The sequence below is a fragment of the Mirounga leonina genome, unplaced genomic scaffold (genome assembly GCF_011800145.1).
Source record: "Mirounga leonina isolate KUSES-001 unplaced genomic scaffold, KU_Mleo_1.0 Mir_204, whole genome shotgun sequence".
Classification (NCBI taxonomy): Eukaryota; Metazoa; Chordata; class Mammalia; order Carnivora; family Phocidae; genus Mirounga; species Mirounga leonina.
This window is the reverse complement of record NW_023270513.1, coordinates 21,589,138-21,604,703: the sequence shown is the minus strand read 5'-3', so window position 1 is coordinate 21,604,703 and position 15,566 is coordinate 21,589,138. Positions and strand designations below refer to the sequence as shown.

General features: G+C 32.1%; 1 protein-coding gene across 1 annotated transcript in view; it reads right to left on the bottom strand.

The window, feature by feature from the left end:
- Positions 1-15,566, bottom strand: part of DIAPH2 (diaphanous related formin 2) — a 959,330-nt gene that overhangs the window by 669,514 nt on the left and 274,250 nt on the right. The window contains exons 10-14 of the mRNA XM_035028841.1: positions 13,683-13,793; positions 8,039-8,157; positions 5,980-6,096; positions 3,346-3,464; positions 1,798-1,862 (exon numbers count right to left, since the gene is read on the bottom strand). Coding sequence (XP_034884732.1) covers positions 1,798-1,862; positions 3,346-3,464; positions 5,980-6,096; positions 8,039-8,157; positions 13,683-13,793 — 531 coding nt within the window. The remainder of the gene's footprint in view (positions 1-1,797; positions 1,863-3,345; positions 3,465-5,979; positions 6,097-8,038; positions 8,158-13,682; positions 13,794-15,566) is intronic.

Sequence of the window (15,566 nt, the reverse complement as noted above, 5' to 3'; positions counted from 1 at the left end):
TCCACAGTTAGTAAATAACCATGTTTCCTAGGTCACTGAGAAGATGCTGTTTTAACTGCACTATACTATTCATGTTAAGACTTACTCTCTATTTCCATCCTCCCTCCCAATGTTAGATTCTTCTGTGTATTTTTTAAGCATGATACAAACTGTACAACTTTCCTCTATAAATTATTTATTTGTACATTTGAAAAGAGGCATGCAATGTTTCTGCTTGTAATTTAATGTGGCCTTAATCTATAAACCCATAGAGTAGGAATCACAGAAGTCTGAGATAAGCAGGTTGGAAGACTTTTCACAAGGCCACTAAACATATCCTCTTCTTTTAATGATGACAAAATTAAGATCCAAAGAGAGTAAGTGGCTTACTTAAAGTCACAGCTAATTTGTGGAAAAGCTAAGATCAGATCTTACAACTACTGCTTCTCATTCTAGCCACCCTACATTTTTTACTACTTTATATAGCCTCTTAAAATCACCCAGAATAAGAGAAGGCATTCAGATAACCACTGGGAGACCATACATGTTTTCATTCTAAACGTTGGAGATGAGAATAAAGCACTAAACACTGAAATGCTTTTTCTTAAAAATTATTTCAGGACTCCATTTCCCATAATATATGCTTACAGATTTTACCAGACAGATCATCACAGTTTGCGCCAGTCTGGTGGTGTCTAATCAAAGTGTCAGTGAAAAATTAAGGAGACTCTTAAGATTTTCAAAGGGAATTTTAAATGTGCTATTTAAAACAAGAACATTACAAATATAAAGGTCTATTAAAAAGCGTGCATTTTCTTCCACCAATAAAAATGACAACTTCACACAAACATTTTATGCTCAAGCTCTGAAAATTTAATCTAGTAACTGAAAGAGCAAAGACATTTCTTCAGATGCCCTGAAGTAACTTCAGTAATACTCTATAATTTCTAGACTGATAGCAAAAGTGATTATCTAATCTCCAAGGTAAGTCATAACTCTGAAGAGACAGCAATATGTAAGAACTTTATCTTGCTGTCAGAAGGCTGAAAACTGGAGAGTTTTTAGACTTGTGCTTCAATCCTTTTCCCTGCACCAATAGGAGAGAAATACTATACTAATGCTTCATAGGATCTAGAAAAAAAAATTCAACTTTTGGTAGAAACTAGTACAACTGTAGTTATGCTTTCATGAAACAAGGAAAAGACAACCTGAAATCCAAATAAAATTAACACAGCCATAAAATTTGTATTTACATAAGGCATTAACATACAAAGAAAGGGGAACCTCAAATTCCACCAAGTCTACATGAAGTTGCAGAACCATTTAAAAGTGGTAATTATAAAATTCAAAGAAGATAAATCTAAGCAGAGAGAGACAGAGATAAAACACTATGTCATTCTGTTGCTATTTAATAGCACTGTCTTTAAACAGCAATAATAGGTTAGACTAGCTAAAAATCTAACAGTTCTCCAAAGGAGCTACATATTGTAAGTGAGAACTGCAAGAAAGCAATGAGGGGAATAGATTTTGGTTGATTGCTTCAAACTATATTCTTCCAATAAACTAATTTTATTTCATTTATCACTCTGGTAGAATATAGCTAGTGTTTTTCTTCCATAATAAATTAAAGGTCATGAGGAGGGAACAGTAGCAACTTTATCTTATCAGGAATGAAATCAATATTCTGTGGCTCTGTTTTAATCCAGAAACATGAAGTACTATAAAACTGAAACATTTATAAAGCCTCACATAAAGAAGATAAAATACACATTGTAAATAAATTATTAATTTAACAATTATGGCTAACATAAGCCTTACCTTCTTTGAAAATTCCACTGCTTTTTGTTCACTTTCTTCAACTTTTGCCTTGTTCACACAAGAATCTATTAAGATTGACAAAAAATGATTAGAAATTATTGCATCAGATCTCTGGGCAAAAGATGACTGCCAGCCTATAATTCTATGTAACATTCTCAACAAAATATGAAATAAACTAATGAGTTTATCAAGCTTATTATCAAATTTGCATGGAAGCCAGCATTCACATTAATTCTTAGGGAAGGTAAATTGATGTACACTTTCTGAAAAGCATATGGCCTTTCAAAGATCATATCCTCAATTACAGGAATCAATCCTAAGGAAATGGCAAGAAAAAGGCAAACATTTATGCAAAGAATGTTCATAGCAGATTCATTTATAATCGCAAAAACCTGAAAACAATCTAGATGTACAATAAGAAAGGACTGGTCAAGATGGTTATGATATTCCATAAAATGGAATATTATACAGACAATCAAAGTCACATTTTGAAGGGTAACATGAAAAAATTTCCATACTATAAAACTCCATTAAAAATCAGCATATAGAGAGATTAAAAAAATATATATATATATAAGAAAATGTACTTAGCCAAAAAGTGAGTAATGGTGGTGGAATGTACTGAGCTGAAAAGTGAGATTGGTGGTTTATTCTGTCACTTACATAAGCCTCTAGATTGCTTGGAATAAACGAGCATTGGTTTTAAAATCAGAAAATAATACATAATAATAATAAGGAATTCATCTTTGAATATTACTGTGAGTCTGCCTTGTGCTATGGAGTGAACAATAATATATAACTGGCATTCCACAGCTGTTGTTTTCTTCCTTTAAAGACAAACAAATGAGTTCATGCCCAAATCTTAGCAATAGTGATTTTAATTAGGTATAAAAACTGTTTAACTGTAATGTCATATAACATAGCATATTTCACGAGAGGTTTCACATTATCCTTCAGAGACTGTTCCAGAAAGTACAGCTAACTAGTAGTCTAGGATGATATAAGTTCATTTCCTTAGTGATCCAAGTAGATGAACATCATCACCTCAAATTCTTTCCTAGCTTTAAGGTCTACAAAAATTATAAATTGATCTACTTTGATAGAATTAAAAGGTCTTAAGTTACTGAAGTAAGCCTGTATTTCCTTTCTCAAACTTGAACACTAATATCTATTGCACATGTGATTTCTATAAAACCACCGAGGTACCAATATAAACTGAATCAAAGGATTTCAGAGTCATGTTTCTAAAGAGCAAAGCATTCATCTATAATAACATGTTTTTCCTATGTGTGTGCGCGCCACTGATTTTAAACTGTGAATTCAGTTTAGAGCATTAAAACTTATCAAATAGCTTAATATTTTCAACCACATAAGCAGAACTCTCATGATCAACATAATTAACAATTATAGTGATTGAGTACTCACAGACACAATGACTTACCAGATTTTAATAAAGGAAGTTCAGTGAGAACACTACCTTCAGAAAGTGAGTATTATACAGAAGAGAGTGAAACACAATCAAAGGACATCGAGGATAATATTACATACCTATCAGATGCGTGAAATCAATGTCTAATCTTTGCCTATACTTGAAATCTGGGTCCATACCACTGCAGTGCAGCACTATCTGTGAAACGCACTCCTCAATTATTTTGTAATACTGTGGCCTGAAAGAGAGAAAGTATTCTTGAATATCTTTTCCACCTATATAAGCCAATTTTCTTAAGAGGTGGTTCAGGGGCACCTGGGTGGCTCAGTTGGTTAAGCATCCGACACTTGATTTTGGCTCAGGTCATGATCTCAGGATCACAAAATCGATGCCCCCCCACCTTGTGGGGGCTGCATGCTCAGTGCAGAGTGTGCTTAAGAGTCTCCCCTTCTCCCTCTGTCCTTCCCCTCACTCATGCTGTCTCTCCCTCTCTCTCTCTCTCAAGTAAATAAATACATAAACTCTTTAAAAAAGTGGTTCAGCATGATAAAAGAACTAAGTCTTTTTCTAGCACTGTTAAAAGAACTCTTTCTAGCCATTGCATTCCCTTAAGAGAATTATGCCTAAACTTAACGATGGTCTGGACATCATAGTATAAAACCTATCATAATGTAATCAATTGTGAACACTTAGTGACTTAATACTCTAGTTTTTAGGAATTCATGCCTGTGTACAAAGATACTTACCAACCTTATCTACTAACTTATTGTTCCTAAAGTTAATGAAAACAAATGACCTGTTAGTTCTATATCCATGGATATAGAAATGGTTCTAAGCCTCTACAAGTTTTCAGTTTCGGTAAGGGATGAGTATCTTGGCATTAGGTGGCGATGTCTTAAATTTACTACAACACTTTAACTCAAGATTAGCTATAATAGCTTACAAAACTAGACTGACCCACAATATTCCAATGATCTATTTATGCACGTTTTTAAGATTCACTTTATAGAAGCATACACACTTAATATGCATGGCCACAGCCTGAATTCATTCAAAGTATCGAACGTTTTTAAACATATCCTAATTTTGTAATCTATCAAGATAATTCTGGCCTTAAAAAATAACTACTTGCATAGTTCAAAAATTTTTTAAAGTCACTTTTTGCATTAAAATTCAGGGAAAATTTAGTATTTATCAGTGGCCAGTAAATTCAACAGAGAAACATCAGAAAGAAATACTGCATAGAGAAATTATGACATAAACATCCTTAACTAGCCAACCTACTAAAAGTTTGCAAACAAAGCCAAACAGAGTCTAATTGCTCTTATATGTCTTTTGTCATGGGGCTGGCCTCAAGAGTAAGAATAAATAGTAATATACATTAACCCATTTTAGGCTTTTTCAAGTCATCAACAGTTCTAGGATAAATAATACTGGATTATAATCAGTCTAGTAAATGACTTTTGGGTAAATAAGGAAAACACAAGTGTTCTCTTTAAGGCCATGTTAATTATCTCTAAGTATAATAAAAGTGCCGGTCACACTTCTACTTCACATCTATGTTCTCAGGATGAAAAAGATGTCATAATTAGAGTAACTACTTATATATTGAAAGTTACTGAGAAATGGATGGTTTCATGAAAATTATTTCCCTAGGTAACTGTGTACCCATAGGCACAGTACCCACTTAATTGCCAGAACATTAGAAAACAACATTTTAATTACCAAATTTTCTGCTTTAAGAAAACAGCATTTTTTTTTCTTTTTCTTCTTTTTTCCTTTCTTTTTCTTTTTTTTTTTTTTTGGTGGGTAGCAAAGCAAAGTTTATTGAGCCATAGCAAAAAGACAGTACAAAGCTCCCAAAGAAGGAGGGGACCCGAGAGGGTTGCCTTTTAACCACTTTTCTATGTCTCTGTAACATCATGATGTCCATGAATTATTGTAAAAGTCTGAACTATAATAGTTTTCTATATAATTTTAGAACTGTCATCTTTGTTGCAACTATACCTGACCATGGTTGCCTGCCTTTACCATTTAATCAAGCAAATTTTGAGAAATCAGAGAACCTAGGTTGCCAGAATTTCATGCATATTAGAGTATGAAGAACAACTAAGAGTCTCTTGAATAGTTAAATATAAGATCATGACCACAGCTTATAGATAATTTCAGTCACTCAGAAACCTTTCTCTAACTTTCTGGTTTTCAGATATATTTGCAGTTACTAGACTCTGAAACTTCTAACTTTATTATCATCATAATCATTTATCTTAAAGAATTATATTACTGGATATAAAGCTGAAATATTAGTATTATTTTCTTAACTAAGATCACATCTAGTATTAAATAAATACTAGAAAGGAGAAAAGTAAAACCTAACTTGTTAAAATGGACGTGAACTTAAAAAAATAAAATGTACATGAACTTAAAAGTTCCACCACAGACACTTCAGTGCTTATTCTGTGCTATCATTATCTAACAAAGAAAATTCATCACAAGGCCAGTAAAATATGTTGGGTTCTTTGCTACTAAATGTCCTGTCACTGGGGTATCCAGTTTTATAAATAGATCCTTTTGGCCCAATTAAAAATAAATTCACACCTTCTAAAATACGTTATGCTAAGTCATCAAACTCTTATACACTATGTATGTACATATATATGCATATAGTACCTAGCATGAACTACCTTATTAGTTTTCCTTAAATTTCGAATTCAAATTACACAAATACTAGTACTCTCAGAACCGCCTCTTACCTGACATAATAATCATTTCTGATGAGCAAAAAATGTTGTAGAATGGATAATAAGTAATTTTCAGCAGCAGTGTCCTTCAACATATTATATAGAAGATGATACACTTCATTCATATCAGTGAAAGTAAGTAAAGGAAAAAAATTAAAGCCCTTAATGAAAGTTCCATTCATAATAAAAGCAGCTTCATTTTTTAAAACACTGACGTACCATTTTGTTTCCCTTATTGTTTCTAAACCTTCAACTCCAGTATTTTAAAATTTACATAAATAAATTTAACCTATGGAATCCCTTTCATCTTTTAATGAGAGAAACAGACTTAAAGAATATTTCCAAGACCATTTAATCATCAAAACCTTAAGCAATCAGTTATTCATTATAAATTACAGATGACAGTAGTATGACTGGAACAGCAGTGCCATTAGAGAAAACAGTTTACTCTTGATCTTCCCGTGGCTGTGATAGAGGACCTACATTATTCATGTAAGCCACTACTCCTCTATTTTCACCACCACATAATATAGAAGGTAATGGAACATTCTATGGACTGCTAAAATATCACAAACCAGTTTTATTTTATACTGATAAAATATTTAATAATGTGAAATTGCTATTGTCTGCATTCATTTGTATTCCATTATTTAGTAAAAATGGAAAGTAAAGACAATAGAACTTGAAACATTTTTCTTAGGATATATAAAGAGTGGAAAAAGTTTAGATGCTTTTAATAAACTAGAAAACAAATTTCAAAGCTGGATTCACTTTTGTAATAAAACTGAGGACCTGGAAAATCAAAGTAAAAGAAAGGTAGAAGAGGAAATGTAATCCAACATTCTAAAAATAATCTGAAATGTCAACATTTTCTCTGAAGTAGAATTAAGTATATGATGGATTATTTCTTAGACCCCATGTAACAGTGTTGTGTTAAAGTCTCATAAGGTCTTTTAAGTGGTTACAAAATGAAACCCAAAATAGCGTTATGGTAAAGTTTGATTATAAGAGAAATCTATACAAAGCAAGGAAGCAAGATATATATTAATATAAAAAGCATTTAATATTATGGAAATGACTGTAGACTAGAGTCACTAATGATGGATAAGAAATTACTAGCATTGATCCCTTATAATAATAACATAGTTAGCCATTGCACACACATTTATCCAATACTTACGTATAAGATACTTCAATAGTAGCATTGGAGGCAAAAGATGAAACATAAAACTTCTGCCCTCAATCTCATAGGGGCACAGAAGTGCACATAAATAAGACAGATAGAAAGTACTAGAGAAGTTTCAAGGAGAGGAATATTCCAGCTTTTTTGGGGGGGGCAGTGCAGGGAGGAAGAGGGAAAAAGATGTAACAGAGAAAAATTCCATCTCAAAGGTCATTTTATTTCTGAAGTATTTCCCAATCTCCCCAAAACCCATAAGTAAGAAATTTACTGAGTGTGAAACAAATGGCCAGCAATGCTGTGACAACCATCTTTTAAATCTAAAATCATTTCATATAATATCGTTGCCAGAGGAAGATTATACACTAGTTGTATTTGACTCAAATGCTTCTACCAGACAGCCTTGTTATAGTCAGATACTATCACATCTAAACATTTTTTTTTCACTAAGAAACCAAAATAGTTGGATTGAGAGTAAGGCATTTATATGAATTGAATTGTATCTCTAAACCATTTGAGTACATTTTAATAAACTGAAGAAGTGCATTACCTACAGTTACTTATGAACTCAGTGAACTTTTCCCCTCAAATTCTTTTATGTGAGGTATATGCCTTAGGTTCTTGTCTATTCAAGACTATTGAGCTGAATATATCTATAATACAGCAAGCCACTGTGCAGATTTCAGTACAGTTTGTGTAAATCATCAGGACAATCTGACAATTCCTCAACATGAATCTCAAGGACAGCATCATAGTGAGGTATTAATATAAATAAATGAATATAAATTGGGCTGGTAAACAAGAATTCTAATAATGGTCCACAAAATCAACCACAAATCCTTTTTTTCACAATACATGCAAAATTATTTTTATGGTTTGTCAAAAGGATATTCCATTTCTGCTCGAATGTCATTGAGACGGTGTGATAATTCATTTAGGTCATCTTCTTTGTTCTCATCAAATACTTTCAACTGAATATCAAGTTCATCATTCTCTTTTTCTTTTAGATCCTAATATATAAACATAAAATGTAACAAATGAGTAAGAGTTTGACAACACCATATTTTGGTAATAAAGCACAGATACTATTATTCATTTATATACACAAAAGCAATTTTATATTGACCCAGGCACTTAGGGTTTTCTGAGAAAGTAAATGTACTATGTATTCTCCTATTTTAAAATAAAAGAACCTCACTGCATTCATTGCATTTTTTTTTCATGCCCCAGGTTTTGATTATTTACATTAAAAATTAACAATCACTTTTACAAAGGGAGGGGAGAACTAACTGCTAACAACCCAAATTGAATGCTGTTGTTTTTGACTAAATACACTAATCAAAGATCACAAAAGAACTCATGCAGTTAAACATTTACATATGCCTCTGGCGAAAAAATGCAAATATAGATCAATTGTATTAATGAAGAATAAATGCAAGGATATATTCAAGCACAACAGTCCCAAGTATGGCATAGAAAGTTGTATAAAGGATTTTATTTTAAATGATATTTTGTGATTTTGAAGCAAAAAGGCGTCAGGATTTTTTATCAAGCTGCATGACAAGCCTCCTCCCCCACTTTTCATTTTTGCTTAGCCGAATCACAAAATACCAACTTGGGCATCAAAGATTTGTTTTTGTAATACATTATAAACACATGCATTACAAACCTCTGATAATTTTTAAAAATAATAGTATGAACAAAATCTTTGGAAGCATGCCACACTAGAGATTGTTGGGCTTAATATATATCACCTGGAATATCTTTTAATATGTGTCCATTAAGTTGCAGCTTTCAAAACCCAAATCGATAATCCCAACTGTGGATGCTCAAGGGTGATAATGAAAGTGGGACTAGGATTTCAGAGCTGAGCTTGAATTCTAAAAGGAAATGCAAGCATGGTGTACTTCAAATTAGGTCAATAAAACAAAACAGGATTCATTTCTTGTTTCTATTTTTATTCAATAGAGCAATTATAAATGGAGATGTAATGGCTATTACTAAAGCCAAATGCAAATCTATGCAATTGCTAGATTTTTTCTAACATTCATATAATAATTTACTGAAAATTTACATATAGAACATATAAAAATACTTAGTATGTTTCTATATAATTTCATACAAAATATATGACAAATAAATGTATTTACACTTAGTTCCCTCTTTTTTTTTTTTTTAAGATTTATTTATTTATTTATTTGATAGAGAGAGACACAGCGAGAGAGGGAACACAAGCAGGGGGAGGGGGAGAGAGAGAAGCAGGCTTCCTGTGGAGCAGGGAGCCTGATGCGGGGCTCGATCCCGGGACCCTGGGACCATGACCTGAGCCGAAGGCAGACGCTTAACCATCTGAGCCACTCAGGCGCCCTTAGTTCCCTCTTTAGTAACTTGCTTTAGGTCTAGTTTTCCACTTTTAAATCTATTGGAATGCAAAATTATCTCTAATTGGTGGGTCATATTTTCAGGTGATTTAAGAATTCCAGTCAGACAAGAGCAAAATCCAGACACACCTAACATGCTGGTCATTGCAGAAACAATTGTTAACACATTTTACAATACAGACTTTTCCTTATTCTTCTGTCACAATATGTTCTTTCTTAGATGCTCACTACAAAACTTGAATACTTTTAAGTATGTTAGAAAAACAGAAAAATCTAATTTAAATACTGCCATTTAATTAGCATCAAAACATTATAAAACATGGATTCAATCTGCTTAACTATTTTCTGTAAAAATAACTGGTTAAATGTTTAACTGTTTTTAATTAGAACAACAAATTAGTTATAAAATATACACAGTATGTGAACATATATAGCACAATATAAAAACATAGATATATAAGTGCAATCCTATATTATTTATTAATAGTCTCCATTAAATAAACAGATATGCATATATACATATACACATATATAAAACTTCCTTTCATTCAAATATCAAACCCTGAAAAATATATCTATACATTCTTAATGAAATAAACATTTAATTAATTAAAAAGTTTTTCTATAGCACAAATATGATATCCTATAAAAGGAAATGGAAATGCATCACTAAAGTTTTATACTTTAAAATGTAGAATATCATATTACTGAATTACAGTATTATTAACTATTAATAATGTGAAATATTATAAATATGTTTCAGTTATTTTTTAAACATAATTGCTCTATGGATATGGAACATTGTTGGCAGTCTCTAAAACATATAATTAAATCTCTATAATTTGGTGTACTTCAAAGGAAATTCTATTACTAATACATGACTGATTACCAGTCAAGCAATCAAAATTGAGTCTTCAACAGAATAAGAAAGAGTTTGTTGGTATTTTAAAATAAAGATGCCTGCTGCCTACAGACATGATTTCTTACTATCTTGTTCCTTCACATACCTAAATTACCTAATATTTTCTAAATCTATTTAACTAAATAAAAGGCAGATGGAGAAAACTTCACAAGAAATCAATATGAGTTACCTATAGAGCAAATACTAATTTAAAAATCACTGTATAGTATATAACAACTCACTAATCCCAAATTACTAAAGCAAATTTATTCCATATAAATGAAGTGTAAACTCCCTTTAAACACCATAATATATCAATTGAGATAGGTGAATTTTGAAAATAAATTTTTACAGAATATAATTAAAATAACTGTCCTTGTCTTGAGGATTCTGATTACTGATGAAGAAAGTTCTACTGTACTATATTATTACAATGGTCTCAGGAGTTATTGAAATACTAAGAATGATTCTTCCCGAATCATTAAGTTTTTATTCAAATTCCAGTTGGTTAACATACAATGTAATAACAGTTTCAGGTGTAGAATATAGTGATTCAACACTTCCATACAACCAGATAGGTCTAATTATTTTTTTTCATGTACAAACAATTTGTATTAGCCTTAGCCACACCTAATCTGCTGCTTTGAATACGATAGAGTCTAGAAAATTAAGCATCTCCTCCTGTTAAAAACTCATCTATGAATATATTAAGCTTCAATGCACGCATACAGATGTTTAATACTCCCTAAATTCTAGTGGTTTAAGCTTAAATATTTAACAATGAGTTCATTAGATAATAATTGACATGTCAGGTACATCTAATATACATTAATGCATGACCATTCTGACCTTTGTTCCAAATTGTGATAATAAAATTACAAGAACAACATCAGTCATGAAATCTATGGTATTAAAGAAAGGATCTCTAAATCTGGGTCTTTCTGCCTGAATTCTGATTCTCATCTTATTTATAAGAAGTACCTGCAGAAGATTTTTTTCTTTTCAAACCAAACATCTCTGCCTTACCCTCAATAAGATTTTGATATATTCTCTTTAGAGGGACATGTCCAACCTCTTTAGTTGAGAACCAGGGCTGTATGTAACCATATTTTGCTCCATTGTCTTAGGGAGAAAAAAAAAAACAAAAACCCTGAGAATTCTTGTAGGTTCTATTCCAAAATTTTAGGAGGCAGACACATGACACTTCCTACTTTTCTCTTGCTGAGGAATCACTGAGTTCTGGGAATCAGGTCAGATTGAAGAGATGTGACAGTTAAAGAAAAATCTAGCTGATAAATATATGAAGAATGCATTTATTAAGAAGTACATGGTGCCACAAGAGGCTTAATATACAGCTACAGGGCCAGTGGGAAAGTGTAGCATAGAATGACGGATGCAAAATCTTCACTGTCAGTGTAACCAAATATACCATGAGACCACTGAACCCAGCAAAGATGAATATACCAGAGAAAAGCAAAAGGTAAGAGAGCTACCATTCATTCTCTTTCTGAAAAGATGACAACTTAAATAAATTAAAATGAGAGTAACAGTTTTTTTGATCAAACATTCAGTAGTATAAGGCAGAAAGTGAATATTCAATTATAAATAGATACAGGGAAATAAAAGATGAAAGAGTAATAGCAACAACTAAGGCACAATATGTGGCATCTTAGTAAATGAGTAGAGGATGCTAAGGAGCCCCTGTAGCCACAAGTGTCCAAAGACATTAATACTCTCCCAGAAACTGAGGACCACCCCAGTGAGGACAAGCATGGAAATCAATGAGTAGGTAACTCAAAAGCCACACTAGAATCAAGATTATAACATTATCTGTAACTACCTACAGCCACAGACATTTCATGAGGAAAGATTTCTGACAAAACAAGAATAAATGTATAACTAGTGAATGTGCCTAGTTAACTGCATATTAAACCTCCATATGGGTCACTTAAAACGTTGCTTTGATTCACTGCAACCAATTCCCTGTTGTTGTTTTTTTTTTTTTAAAGATTTTATTTATTTATTTGACAGAGAGAGAGGCAGCGAGAGAGGGAACACAAGCAAGGGGAGTGTGAGAGGGAGAAGCAGGCTTCCTGCAGAGCAGGGAGCCCGACGCGGGGCTCGATCCCAGGACCCTGGGATCACGACCCGAGCCGAAGGCAGACGCTTAACGACTGAGCCACCCAGGCGCCCCTTAATTCCCTGTTTTTTTAAAGTCATGGATTAAAGTACCATTCAAAGTATAATTGACACAGAACTTTCTAAAACCAGATAGACTAAATCAAACATCTTATCAAAGTGGGTTTCAGTAGACTCACTGTAGGGTTCATTTTATGATGGTAAGTTTCAACTACTTTCAGTTAAGACTATCAGAACACAAGTTACAGATGCATGCTACACTCTCATTCCTACCAGGAAATTTCCCTGATTTTGGTATTTCTACTACTCTAAGTATTATATACATGCTTACTTGACATTTCTTTTGTTTTGTTTTGTTTTTTACTGCCTTTTGCTTCTTTTTATTCAGGTGTGCTCTGGGTAGCTTAAATGAAGAGACTAGTTAGACTTTACATGTCTCTTAACAATGCCATAGTTTTATACAAAATCCCTCTTCAGTTAACATACTAAATAAAATATAGTCACATTAGCTATATTTGTGTTTATAGAATAAGTATCCTCATTTATCTCAGATCAAGCCTATAAAGTTATTTCAAAAATGTTTTAACAGTATCATAATTAGAACATATATGCACATTCAAGAAATAAAACTGTTTTTTAGAAAAGTTTCTATAGCACTGTAACAAGAATACCATTCCTAAGTATCTAGAATATACTGACCAAAATTCTATAGATACTTATGCTGAATATAAATGATATCAATCTAAGTTATCAAAGAGGAAAGCAAAAACTTTTAAATGAAAATTGAAGCCACAGAAAAAGAAAAAGCAGTAGTCTTTTATGTTCTCAGTATTCAAATTCAAAGAAAAGAAATTCCTTTTTGACTTTAAGAAAACAAAACAAAAAACAAAAACAAAAAACACCCACATCACTTCTGGACACAGTAGCTGAATTCTGAATCAGCAGTTGTATATAAAGACTGCTATTACTGCAATACAGAAAAGCTTGCAAAATGTCTAATGCTTTACAAAAGAAAATATAGCAAGGCACATTTATCTACTCTGTTGCAAGTACTTTGTCTAAAGAGAAAAATGTTAAAGTTCATCAGCAGACTTAATGTGTACACTCAACTTACTGGTAACATTGTTTTTAGTCCCGAACGTAGGAATTCATTCCTTAAATGTATTCTAAAATCAAGCTCGTAAGGTGAAGTGACAAGAGCATTTATAAACTGCATGCAGGCCACCTGCAATTAAAAATCAAAGTTTGTTAAAAATTCTTTTAATTAAGGAAATATTTACTTAATACATTCAGATCATTATTTTCCATTAACTAAAGGCATACATACATATATTTTATGGATGATTATGACTTTACAGCATAAACAACAAAATTAAGTTTCTAATGCCCAGAATAATTCTAATGGAGATATGATGGATGGTCAAGTATTGCTATGATCTGCTAAATAATATGAAGGAATATTAAACTCTGAGAAACTTAAAGTTCCAAAAATCTGCATATAGAGCCCTTTAAAAATATCATGAAATGTATCTTTCATATTTAGCTGTCCTCAAAGTGCACTTGGCCTCAATTCTATATGGTTATAAACACTTTTCTAATATAAATCAAAAAAAGTACCCTGATATTAAACAGAGAACAGTGATAACTTAGAGAAATTATTATACTGATTTATACTGTCCCCATACTATTATTGGGATGGACTTGCAAAAAATATAGAGTATTAAAATACATGATTAAGATTAATTAATTTACTGTGTATAAAACTGAATGCAAGTGAATTAAAATCGACTAGAAGGCACTGTCACACCAATGCTAATGTGCACTACATGACAAAGTAAATATAAGGGCTTGTTTTCAAGTGAAGGTGATTCATTAATTACATTGACACTGTCAAAAAGGTTTAGTTTTTCATCCGATATTGAGGTTCCCTATTATAAAAGGGGACTTATTTTCTGGTAACTACAAGCTAGAAGGGAATCAACAAAATGCTAGCTGCCAGGTGATCCATAAATTATTCCTGATAGTATTTTTGGGAAATGCTGCTCAAGTCTAAGGCAACTACGTAATAGGTTAAGTGAGGAGGTGCACCTTTAAATTGGTTATTCTTAAAGTATGGAATGAGTATACTGTACAGTGTTCAAAGAGCTGAGTGCGAGGGAACTCCTGGAAAATACCAGATTTAGTAAAGATGTCAAGCATATACAGAAGAAGACACAAAAAATCAAAAGTTAGTATGAGAAAAATACATCAGCAAGAGAAAATATTTCAAATGTATTTTGACTTGTCCAGACCTATCATTATAATAGTTATTTTTTCAAGTTGAAAGAAAAGATTAAAAGGTATATTCCTTTTTTTATATCTATTATCTTATGCATCTAAGCTGCTTTTAGGGAGATTTGTCCATCTACCTTACATCCAGGCTCAAAAATTAAAAGTTGCATGCTTTAAAAGTGATGACTAAAACTGTTTCTAACATTACTAGGTATCTAAATGACAACTGAACACTGTAGTCCAACACCTATGAATGCTCAAATGTCAGTATGAAACACTTAGACTCCGAATTAAATACTTGCCAAAGAATGGGCATTACCTTAAAACACATTTCAAATAAGTTACTATGACACTTATACCTTAATAGATTACTTAATCTTTCTATTTACAATAAGAAAATATGTAATACTTTATATAGTTTCCATAGGCTGGGATATAAGTTTGTATATTGTACATGTCCAGGGCTATATTATCATTGCATTTGCTTGAATGATCCTTGTTCAATGGTACAACATAACATGACCAAACAAGCCAAAGCACATGTCCAATCCAAAATTAATAGAGAGAAAAGTTGCCATCTGCTAGGAGTTTTTGCCAGAAGATATTCTAGCTTAATGGCTTGTATTAATACCCTACAAGAGAACATTTCCATGGGAAACAAGTTAATGAGTCTTAGAATTGTACCTTTATACAGATAAAAGTATTTATATCAGGAGATGATAAAAAT